This window comes from Thamnophis elegans, chromosome 11, assembly GCF_009769535.1.
Source record: "Thamnophis elegans isolate rThaEle1 chromosome 11, rThaEle1.pri, whole genome shotgun sequence".
Lineage (NCBI taxonomy): Eukaryota > Metazoa > Chordata > Lepidosauria > Squamata > Colubridae > Thamnophis > Thamnophis elegans.
In genome coordinates this window covers 15,287,801-15,300,494 of record NC_045551.1, presented here as the reverse complement: position 1 = coordinate 15,300,494, position 12,694 = coordinate 15,287,801, and the positions used below count along the sequence as shown (strand labels likewise).

General features: G+C 38.0%; 1 protein-coding gene across 2 annotated transcripts in view; it reads right to left on the bottom strand.

Annotated features, from left to right (window-relative positions):
* Nucleotides 1–12,694, bottom strand: part of SUCO (SUN domain containing ossification factor) — a 105,280-nt gene that overhangs the window by 33,666 nt on the left and 58,920 nt on the right. For both annotated transcript variants that reach the window (XM_032226354.1, XM_032226355.1), the window contains one exon: nucleotides 1,960–2,025. In XM_032226354.1, the coding sequence (XP_032082245.1) occupies nucleotides 1,960–2,025 (66 nt within the window). The remainder of the gene's footprint in view (nucleotides 1–1,959; nucleotides 2,026–12,694) is intronic.

Below are 12,694 nucleotides of genomic sequence, written 5' to 3'. Positions count from 1 at the left end.
TAAGGAGAAATTGTTTGGTACTTCAGTTATTGGTCTGCAATCTTTTAAAGAATTCTGCCAATTATCTGTATTTTATATACATACTAGCTGATGACCTGGCGCTGCCTGGGTATTTATAGACGTCGAAGTGTTTGCCTGACAGGGAGCCATTGAGAGGGGCCTTCCTTCCCCCTACTCCCATGCCCACCATCCCTGCCCTCTCCCTTCCCCCTCCCATGCACTCCTCTTTCCCGCCCTGTCTACAATCCTGGCACTTTGCCCCAAAGCGTTTGTCTGACAGGGAGCCATTGAAAGGGACTTTTCGTCCTTTGCTCCCATGCCATCATCCCTGCCCTCTCCCTTCCTCCTCCCATGCGCTCCTCTTTCCCACCCTGTCTACAATCCTGGCACTTTGTAGGCCTACTATGTGAAGGAGGCCTAGGCCTTAAAGGCCCACTGTGTGAGGGACAACGGTCAATCAAAGACCTCTGTACCAGCCTAACCAGGCTCCCTTCATATGCCTACTGTGTGAGGGGCACATTCAATCAAAAGCCTCTGTACTGGCCTAATCAGGCTCCCTTTGCTTTGTAGGCCTACTGTGTGAGGGAAGCCTAGGCTTGAGCTGGGGTGAAGGATGCTCCTGGGAACACAGGCTGAAGCTGTTTCCTGTGAGACTGGGTCACCACAGTGAGGTGGGGGCAGGCGATCTGCTTAGGCCATGGCACGTTCAATTAAAGCCCTCTGTACTGGCTTAATCAGGCTCCCTTCCCCCTCCCATGATGAACAATTGCCACTCTAGGACACCACAATTGCTCTCCTTAAAGGCTTTCCAGAGTTATACACACACAGACGCACAGATACACACCAGAGGTGTCTTACCCTCACAGTGTTTGTCTCCGGAGGTAAGTCAACTGTGTACCAAGAATATTAAAGTGAAATGCCATCAATATGATGACAACAGAAATTTCTATTGTTCATTAAGAGTTGCCAATAATATAGAATATTAACTAAGTTACATTAATAGGTTGGATAAGAATCAAACAATTGAAATGAATCCAAAGTACTGCTGAAAAATAAAAAGTTTAGGATTCATTGTGTTCTGAAAGCGGTCATATTCCCAATGAAAGATAAATTTTAAAGCAGAGAATGCTTGGAAAGCTATTAAAATGTCTAATATACACAAAGTACAGCATCCTGAAACAATTTTCTGGATTCTTACCCAAAGTGATTTTATCTGGGTTTATGCCATTCTAATCACTGCCTCTTTCTAAGTAATTTTGTTAATTGTGAAGTTGTGTCCGACAACGTTCCTCCAGGCCTTCCTGTCCACTACCATCCTCTGGAGTCCATTTAAGCTCCCGCCAACTGCTTCAGTGACTCCATCCAGCCACCTCATTCTGTCATCCCGTTCTTCTTTTGCCCTCAATCTTTCCCAGCATTAGGTTCTTCTCCTTCTTCTCATTAGGTATTTGAGGATTTGAGGATCATCTTCAGGATCTCGCCTTCTAAAAGGCAGTCCGGGTTGATCGCCTCTAAGACTGACCGGTTTGATCACCTTGCAGTCCAAGAGACTCGCAGGAGTCTTCTCCTCACCATAGTTCAAAGGCCTCAATTCTTTGGCGCTCAGCCTTTCTTATGGTCCAACTTTCACAGCAATACATTGCAACTGGGAAAACCGTAGCCTTGACGATACACACTTTTGTTGGCAGGGTGATATCTCTGAATTTTAGTATGCTGTCTAGATTTGCCATAGCTTTCCTCCCCAGGAGCAATTTACATATCCCTCATTCATAAATCAGATTAAAACAACCAAATAACAAAAGCATAAAAATAAGTTTCTTATTTACAAAGAAACATTCCACAGCCTCCCGTCCCCGCAAGATATCTAAACATATCAAAACACATCTGTACCATGACCCGATAAGAGACACCATGTTTTAACATTTTAAGACATTGAAAAGTAGATTTTAGTATACTCACTTGTGGCAGAACCAAGTAGATTTTTTGAAGATTTTTCTTCTCTTATATCATAATCCAAAGGAAAATCTGTTCAAAAATGAATAAAAAATATATTTGGTCAATACAGTAACTCCTTTTTAACATCAAATGTTTACTTAGGTGGATTAGAATAAATATGTTATGGAGTAGAGTAAGTTGCTCTTCTCTCTCTGCTCCTAGGGCCCCCACATGAGGAATTTCTCCTCATGGCTTCTTCTAAAATGGTGTTTTTGTTATTCAGAAATCAAACAGGTTTTTAAGGGCTTCCATTCGTAATTCCTGTTTTGGTTTGCATTCAAAAATGGCTGAAACAATGTCCCACATTTCATCAAGACTATTTAACACTAACAGCACTTTCTGAGATTCAGGAATCTGCATTCCATGCTGTTTTAATTCAAAAAGCAGAGTCTGCATGTGTAGAAAATGCTTCTCTACACTCTCTTGTGGTAGCAGCCAGGATCTGTACAATTATCTCGAGAACTGCTCACTCACTTCTCAATTTCAGCCAAACCTCCTTTGTAGTTTGTAAATCAGCTATATTCAAGAATTGTTCATTTTCTAAACTTAAGATGATGTAGGCCAGTGCGCTGCCTTTGATCTGCAGCTGCTAATGGTGCCTGGGATGGCTTAATAACAATATCCCAGTGCTCCTTAGCCTTCAGGAAGAAGAAGCAGCAAGTACAAGTACAAGAACTAGAAGCAAGGAATAAATACAAACAAACTCTTATATACACAGAAGTTAAGCTAATCCATGCTCAGGCTCCGAGCATCTGACATGGCTCACAACAAATCCTATGTCTCAGTCACCAAACAGTTCCCATTGGCTGACTTGTTGTTATGGCTATTCCAGTTTATAAATTCTTTTTTTTAAAAGTTTTTTATTTTTGGACAAAGACAAAACATAAAATCTCCATCAATTACATATAGCATGTCGTTTGGTTACACGTTTTTGTGCATCACCATTTTCAATTGTATATAAAGTCACAGATTATCTATCAGATATACATAGGTACATTATTATCATTATACATCATTTGTTCAGGTACAATTGTTATTCCTTCATTTTAAACAAAATATTCTAGATATTGGATTCATATATATACCAACATTCTATTGCAACATTCTTAGTCTATTTAACAGTAATATGCCTTTATGATATCACCTATATCATTCTACTATTCTTACGGTATAAAAAATTCTCCAACATTTTTCATTTCCATGTTTTTTAATCTAACCACTGATAGAACAAATCCCATACCTTATAAAATTGTTCATCTTCTTGTTCTCTAATTTCAAATGTCAATTTACTCATTTCAGCACATTCCATTATTTTTTTTGAATGACTTCCTCCTGTGTTTTCTCATTTTTTAAATTTTTTGCAAATACAATTCTAGCTGCCATTAAAACATTTGCAATCAAATATTTCAGATCTCTGTTGTATATTTTTGATATAATTCCCAATAAAAATATCTCTGTTTTAAAGTCTATATGTTTTTGTATCATTTTCTCCAACCACGTGTGGATTTTAGTCCAATATCTTTTAGCTTCTGTGCAAGTCCACCACATATGGTAATATGAACCCAGTGTCTGATGATATTACCAACACTTTTCCGATTTGTTCTTGAACATTCTTGCTATTCTCGTTGGGGGTAAATGCCACCTATAAAACATCTTATACAAATTTTTCTTATATGCTGTTGACATTGTCATTTTATAATTTTGAGACCACAGTTTCTGCCATTTCTCTAGTTCAATCCCATGTCCAAAGTTTCCCCCCCAAGCTAGCATAGATTCTTTAACTTGTTCTTCCTCTAGCTTAATCTCTAGTAAGTGCCCATATAATTTTTTAAATTACTTTTTCATCAGCACCTGTCAGAATTTTATCTAGCTCAGTCATTTTATCATAGAAACCTTCCATTTTACAATCTTTGTCATATCTAGATTGTATTTGCACATATGAAAACCAATTCATCCTTATTCCTTCCTGTTCCAATTCTTGCATAGTTTTAAGTTCACCCTCTGCATTCAGTATTTCGCCATATCTAACTGTTCCTTTTTGTATATTATTGGATAAGAAAAAGCTTCAATAGTTGATAGCCAGACTGGAATTTTTAAGTAATGTTGCCTTTTGATCTTCTTCCAATTTAATAGCAAAGCCTCCCGTAAGTAGTGTCTTCTAAAATATCCCTGCGTTTTAGTATCCTTGTACCATAAAAAAGCATGCCATCCCAACAGTAAATCATGACCTTCTAAAGTCAGTAATCTGGAATTCCTTAATATTATCCACTCCTTAACCCACATCAAGCTTGTTGCCTGATAATATAATTCCCAGTTAGCCAGGCCCAATCCTCCTCTTATTCTAGCATCTTGTAACAATTTTAATTTTATTCTTGCTTTTTTCCCCTGCCAAATATACTTCAGCACTATTTTATTTAAATCATCAAAGTAGTCTTTCCCTAATCTTAATTGGAATTGTCTGGAACAAATATAAGATTCTAGGTAAGATATACATTTTGATTGTAGATATTCTCCCTATCATTGATAATTGTAGATTTTCCCATTTCATCAGATGAATCGCAATCTGCTGTTTAAGTTTATGGTACTTGTTCTCTTTGAGCGTACTGCATTTTGTGGTTAAATATATCCCCAAATATTTAACCTTATTCGTAACTTGAATTTCCAAGGCTTCCGCCAATTCTTCCTTTAGTCTTGATAATATATTCTTTGTCAAAATTTTATCTTTGTTTATTTTCAAACCTGCTACTTTTCCATATTCCTCTATTTTTTCTATCAATTTAGGTGCAGTTTCTAATGGATCCTCTAAGATGAAAACCAGATCTGTGAATGCTTGTAGTTTGTATTCTTCCTTTTTAATTTTCATTCTTTTTATTTCTTTTTCTTCTCTGATATTTCTATTTAAAACTTCTAGTGTTAAAACAAAAAGTATAGGTGATAGTGGGCAGCTTGTCTCATCCCTTTCCTTATTTCAATAGAATCTGTCAGTTCTCCATTTATCATTATCTTTGCTGTTTGTTTGTGATATATGGTTTGTATGGTTTGAGTAAATTTCTTACCAAAGCCCATCTGTTCCAGTTGTAAGAACATAAATCGCCAATTCACATTATCAGATGCTTTCTGTGCATCTAAGAACATCAAAGCCATTTGTTTTTCTGGATGCGCCTCATAATACTCCAAGGTGTCCAAAATTATTCTCATATTGTCTTTAATTTGTCTCTATGGTAAAAAATCATTTTGATCAGAGTGAATAAAACTAAATATTTTTTGAGTTGTTCTGCCAATATTAAAGCAAATATCTTATAATCTGAGTTGAACTGGGAGATAGGTCTGTAGTTCTTAATTTGTAATGGATCAGCCTCCTCTTTTGGCAGAAGTGTGATATATGCTTCTGACCATGATTTGGGTATCCTCCTCTCTGACATCACCCCATTCATGACTTCTAATAATGGAAGAGACAACGATTCCTGGAGTGTCTTATAAAATTCCACTGGCAGCCCGTCCGGGCCTGGGGCCGTTCAGTTGTTTTGTTTTTTTAAGCGCTTCAATTAGCTCCATCATAGTTATTTTGCCTTCTAACATTGTTTCAGTTTCTTTAGATCAGTGTTTTTCAACCTTTTTTGTGCAAAGGCACACTTTTTTCATGAAAAAAATCACAAGGCACACCACCATTAGAAAATGTTAAAAAAAATTAACTCTGTGCCTATATTGACTATATATAAAGTAATTTTCCCACGGCACACCTTACACTATGTCACGGCACACTAGTGTGCCACGGCACAGTGGTTGAAAAACACTGCTTTAGATATCTGGGGAAGATTGGCTTCCTGTAGATATTGTTTCACTCCTGCCTCTTCTATATTCTCTTGGTCATACAATTTACCATAGTATTCTTGTATATTTTTTTCTTCTCTTCATTTCCATAACAAATTTGCCCTTGATCATATATTAATTGCAGTATTTTTTTTATTCTCTCTCTTTTTTCAATTTATACGCCAACCACCAATGGTTTGTTTGCATTTTCAAAATAATTCTGTTTAGCATCTCTAATTTTTTGTGCTAATTCCTCCTTTTCCAATAGCCCCATTTTGTGCTTAATCATGTCCATTTTTATTTTAATGTCCTTTTTTTGTGGTGATTTCTGTAGCTCTTTTTCAAAAGCCTTATAGTCATTGTCTAGCCCTTTGAAAATTTGTCTTTTCTTTATATTTCTCTTCCTTATATAGTCTATTATCAAACCTCTGGTGTATGCTTTCATTGTATCCCAGAGGTTCTGCATTGATATATCTTCTTTTCTATTTAGTTTAAAAAAGAAAGCCAGTTCTTTTTCGATTTTCTGTACAAAATCCTTCTCTCTTAGTATAGCATTATTTAACGTCCATCTAGATCTTTTTCTCTGTCCTTTCCACTTAACTGTCATTGGATTTTGGTCTGCCCAGGTACTTGTTTCTATCTCAATTTCCTGTATGTTACAAATCAGTTCCGTTGTAACCCATATACCATAAAAGGTATATTTTTTTTTGTAGGGTTTTTTTCTCTCCAGACATCTTTTAGGTCTATTTCATTCGTCATTTTAAAACAGGATTTTGGGAGTGGTTTTCTATTTAGAGTATTCTATTTAGAGTATATTCTTTGTTGTTTTTTGTGTGTTATAGACCATTTTCTGGTCTACAATTCCATTGAAATCTCCCATCATAAAAATATTTGCATTGTCCAAATAGATTATTTTCCTGTGTAGTTTTCTATAAAATTCATCTTGTTTATCGTTAGGAGCGTAGATTGCTATTAAAAGCATTTTCTTGTTATTGTCCATAATTTCCACCATCAAAATTCTTCCATCGTCATCTGTATAGATTTGTTCTGCTAGAATTGTATCTTTAATGTAAAAGATCACTCCTCTTTTCTTACAGCTTGCCAATGTAGTAAACATTTCCCCCAATTTTGGCTGCACCAATAAATGTTCATGTTGCTTTTGAATATGCACTTCTTGTAGACAGATTATGTCCAGTTTTAATTTTTCTAATTTACGGAATATTCTTTTTCTTTTAATTGCTGAGTTAAATCCATTTATATTGATTGTAACCTTTTTTTCTCTTTCATGTTTAATTTATAAGTAGGATTTATAGCTCTAATTCATCTCGGTTCTCGTGGTTCTTTGGTGTCAACGCCATCTACAGCACCTTCTATCTCTATCCCACCTACAGCAAGCATCTTCTTCTTTCTCAGACTCGGCTGTGGACATCTCTTGAAGTTCTGTCAATAATTCTTCTTTTAAAGCCTCCTCTGCCTTCCCTCTCAGATGTTCTATGAAAAATATGTCTGCTTTTTCAGTTGTGTCTATTATGTATCTTTGTCCTTGCCATACAAACATTAGACCTTCTGGTATAAGCCATCTGTAATTGACGCCTTTTTTGAGTAAAATTTTAGTCAGGAATTGGTATTTTCTTCTCATCTCTCTTACTCTTCTTGGGATTTGTTTCAGGACTACAATCTCCTTGCCTTTATATTCCAATTTTCTCTCTCTTGCTTTTTGTAGTATTTGTGTCTTGCTTGCTTTCTTAGTAACTCTTACATGAACTTCCCTTGTACACTGACAGGTAGCTATTGCTCCACTGTAACTGGATTGATGATTTTCACAATAGGAAAAGGACCTACTGTGTTTTCCCGAAATATAAGACCTGGTCTTATATTGTTTTGCTTCCAAAGACACATTAGAGGTTATTTTCAGGGGAATACAGTATCAGGGTGATGCCGAGGGATTGGCCCCTGCCGCCCTGGTTCTGGCTCAGCTCAGTGCCCCCCCCCCCAATGCATACAAGAGGCGGGGAGTGTGTGAGAGCCGACAATTTCCAGCAGCAGTTGCAGCCCACTGGCCCCTTAACAGCCAACCCAACTGTGTAGCGTAGGTGAGTCTGAGCACTGTGATGCTGGACTGGCCTTTCAAACAGCAGACAGAGGCAGAGGCGCAGGAGAAGTCACATGACCTGGCTCAGGCAAACAAAGACAAATGGTGGAACGTAGAGGATGGCCGGCTGTGCAGCACATCTGGTGGGCTGGATCGCGTGCCTCCCTCCAATGTCTTTGCCTCTGCCTACTGCTTGGATGGCTGGTCTGGCAGTCGCAGTGCTCAGACTCACCTGTACTGCATAGGCTGCGCAGCCCCACAGTGCATCTGCCATACGGTCACCTGCATTTGAGGCTCCCTCTGAGCGCATGGAGCCCCCCCAGCAAAGCACTTTCTCCCCTGGAACCACCACTCACCTTCATGCCTCTTCGTCATTCTGCCATCATGGGAGTCATAGGCTGAAGTCAAGTGAGTTGTGGCGCCTTCCCTGGGCCACAAGAGATGGCATTTTGCCTCCGCCAGAGATCTCATCCCTGGCCGGGAGGACGCTTCTTGCTTTCGAGCTCTGGAGTAGTGCAGGTGAGTCCAAGTACTGCGACCACCGGCCCAGCCCTCCAAGCAACAGGCAGAGGTGCGGGGGAGAGGCATACAATCTGGCCTGCCGGATGTGCTATGTGGCCATCTGTACACGTTGTCACACCATCTTTGTTTGCCTGCAGCTGCAACAGGGCTGGCAGCTGCATGGCGAGTCTGGTGGGCCAGTTCGTGTGCCTTCCCCTCTGTTTCTGCCTCCACTGCTGCTGGTGCCATAGCCGAGCTGTGAGACATGGCAGGATGATGATGGCACCACACTGCAGTCCCTACATGCTCAGCCTTCGCCATATAACTTTGTCCTCCAGTCCACCGTCACACCCACAACAGTCCCAGCAAACGGGATGCAGAGCTTCCATCTCCAAGAGGAAGTGCCACAGGCGCCCCCTGCAAGCAATATTGAGCTGGCCACGCCCCCAGGACTGACAACTGGGGCTTATTTTTGGGTAGGGCTTATATCACGAGGATCCTGAAAAATCATGCTAGGGCTTATTTTCTGGTCATTGACAGATTAAGAGTAGGAATGGACCTTATAGATCATTTAGCCCAACTCCCCTGCTCAAGCAGGAGACCCTACAACATTTCTTACAAATGGCAGTCCAATCTCTTCTTGAAAGTCTAAAGTGATGAAGCCCCCACAACTTCTGAAGGCAAGCTATTCTATTGGTTGACTGGTCACTGTCAGAAAGTTCCTCCTTATTTCTAGATTGAATATCTCCTTGGAGAAAACACAGTATATACTTGAGATCTAACTTTCTACATGGTTGCCTTAGCCTCAAGTACTTAGTGATACTTAGTGGTTAAACACAATTTCTCCCCCACCTTGAACTCTTTTTGAGGAGCCCTCTATTTACTTTTGCTTTTGCGCTTCTCTTGCTTTTGCTAGGGCTTTCTTCACATTTCACCAAGCCTCCTTTAGGGAGTCCATCCACTCTATAAGAATTAATGAGGAAGGAGGCTCCTTTGGATATTCTGGTGAAAGGACCACTGAAAGATTAGAGCATACACAGAGTGTAACCTAATTCAGCTTTTGTTAAATTACTGTTGAGAGAAGCTCCATTGTAACCTAACGTGCCAACTTCATAGATAAAACTTCCAGGCGAATTGCCAAGTTTAGCCTACTAAAGTAACTACTTGTGAAAAGAAAAAAAAATGATTCAGTAAAGTAACTGCTTGTAACTTGAAATGTGTGTTCAGCATTCCCAAACAAAACTCTGTTTTATATGCCAGAAAATGTATTACTTTCCTCTTCTAAAATCTATTGTTTTCAGTGCACTGAGAAAAATCATGAGGTTTGTGTAACATGAAATAATGTTTCTAACACTGACTATCTGTACAAGCTGTGCAAAGACTATAAGAAGTTTGGAAAAAGTTTTTTTTCCACAACTGGACGTTGAGACTCGGGCCTGTTTTTTTTTCTCTCTCTCTCTATGCCTGCTCTGTTAAGGTGAGAGACAAAAATGCCAGCAAGTCTTTTTGCTTTCTGCAGAAAATAAAAACTGTTTATCAGTAGCCTCCTGTTCAGAGTTTCATTGGAATTATCAGATTCTGAGCTGAATTCAAAAACCTTACATTGGCATAGACACAAATTCTATTCCTAAGGTTACTTTAAATAGGGCAAACCCAGTGCTACTATGCACGGAATTTTTATATGCTACTTTTGCGAATGGTAAGAGCTCAGCCCAGTTGGATTTGATAATTAACATAACAACATAGCAGTGGTGGGTTTCAAAAATTTTTGGAACCTCTTCTGTAGGTGTGGCCTGCTTTCCGGGTCGATTGGTGGAACCTCTTCTAACCAGTTCGGTAGATTTGACGAACCGGTTCTACTGAATAGGTGTAAACTGGTAGGAACCAACCTCTGCAACATAGGTATTGTTCTATCACTGCATTAACTTGTTCTGCAGTCCTGTTTGTACTTGGATGGATTCCAGAGCTAGGTCCCTGGGAGGACCCTATCAGTTTAACGCATTGGCACCAAAACTTTGCTGTGAACTGCACTCATCAATCAGAGATGATGCGCCTGGGCACTCGATGCAGTCAGTAGATGTGTTTGTACAAACATCTTGGCCAGTCTCTGGGCTGATGAGAGTTTGGGACACGTCACAAAGTGGGCCTGCTTGGAGAATAGATCCATAACAGACCAAATTACAGTGTTCCTTTTCCCTAATCCGTGTTAGTAAAACCTCCAATGAAAGAATAAATAGAAGAGATGATAGTGGGCATCGTTATCTGCCCCCTTTATTTATATTGACCATTATTTTAGCTGTCTGCTTTGAATATATTGCCTTAATCATTCTAATGATTTTTTCTCCAAATTTCATAATAGCTAATTGTGTAATAAGAAACTGCCAATTTAAATTATCAAAAACTTTTTGCGCATCTACCAATACTAATGCTAATTGTTTTTCTTGATGGGCTTTATAATGTTCTAATGCATTCATTATAATTCTTGTATTATTTCTTAATTATCTCTTGGGTAGGAATCCGTTTTGATCCAAATGAATAATTCCATTTAATATTTTTAAGTCTTTTCGCGATGATCGTCATAAATATTTTATAATCAGCATTTAGGAGCGAGATTGGCCTATAGGTTTGGATCAATTGATTATCTGTTTCTTCTTTTGGAATTAATGTTATAAAGGCCTTAATCCATGAACTTGGCATTTTTGCTTGTTCATTGTACAGTTCTAACATGATTTCCTCAAACGTTTCTTGAAATTTTTTATATATCTCTGTGGGGATCGCATCTGGTCCTGGTGATTTATTATTGTTGTTGTTTTTGTTTCTTAATTGCCTCCTTTATCTCTATTAGAGTTATTTTTTCATTTAGCATTTCTCTTGCTTCCTCTGAAATACTTGGTAGGTTTCTCTCATGTAAATAACTTTGGATTTCTTTTTCTGAAATATTTTCCTGACATACAGAGTTTGAAATTTTGGGGGGATTATATATTTTTTTTCTTCTGTTTTATGGAACAAATTCCCATGTACATCCTTTAATTACTGTATTAGCTTTTTGATTTTTTCTTTCTTCAATTTGTGGGCCAGCCATGAATCTGGTTTATTTGCTCTTTCGAAATAGTTTTGTTTCGCCATTTTTATATTACGTATCATGAAGTGTTAAATTGATTTTGTGTTTCACCAAATCTCTCTCTTCTTTGATTTTAATATTTTGTGGTTGTTTCTGCAATACGGTCTCCAACACTTTAAGCTTCTCCTGTAATCATGTTTGTTGTTTCCTTTTTTCCTTATTTCTCCTTGCCGTATATGTTATTGTTATACCCAGCACATAGGCTTTTGTAGTATCCCATAGGTTTTGTAGTGTTGTTTGATCTTTCTTGTTTTCCTTGAAGAAAATATCTAATTCCTTATCCATCATTTGTACATATGATTTTTCTTTTACAATTCTCTGATTTAGCATCCATCTGATTTTTTTTCCTCTCACCTTTCCATTTTACCATTAGTGGATTATCATCTGCCCATGTATTTGGTGAAATCTCCATATCTTCTATGTTATTGATCAATTCTGGGTTCATCCATGCCATATCGATTCATGACCACAAATTATGCGGATGAGAAAAGAAAGTGTACTGTCTTTTTTTTATTTATCTGTCTCCATGCATCCCTTAAATTAAATCTTGCAGCATTTCAAAGAAGGTACTTGGTAATTGTCGTCTTTTCTTTTTCTTCTTCTTTGTATTCCTATAATCTATTTTGTTGTCTGCCACCGCATTGAAATTCACCTATTATACAGATATTTTCCCAATCTGATTCAATTATTTTCTTGTGTAATTTATTATAGAATTCTTTTTGGTTTATATTTGGAGCATAAATTGTCACCAACAGAATTCTTTTTTTATTTGTTGTTATTTCTGTCATTAAGAATCTGCCTTCTCTATCACTAAAATATTTTCCTCGAATTTAACCAATCTTTTATGTATACCACAATTCCTCTTTTCTTATTTTGTGCTAATGCCAGATGCAGCTTTCCTAATTTGGGGCATTCTAGAATATTACCATATTTTTCTTTGATATGGACTTCCTGTAGGCAGACAATATCCATATTCTGTCTTTTGAGTCTTGTTAATGTTTATTTTCGCTTGGCCGGTAAGTTGATACCATTGATGTTCAAGGATATCATCTTTATTTCGTCTTCCATCTAAATTGTATGTTGGTTTTGGTCCTTTCCTTGTTCTTGTCTTGGTTGTATTCTTGTCCTGGCTCCTTCTCTCCTGTCGTTCTGTTTCCCTTCAGTCCCTTATATCC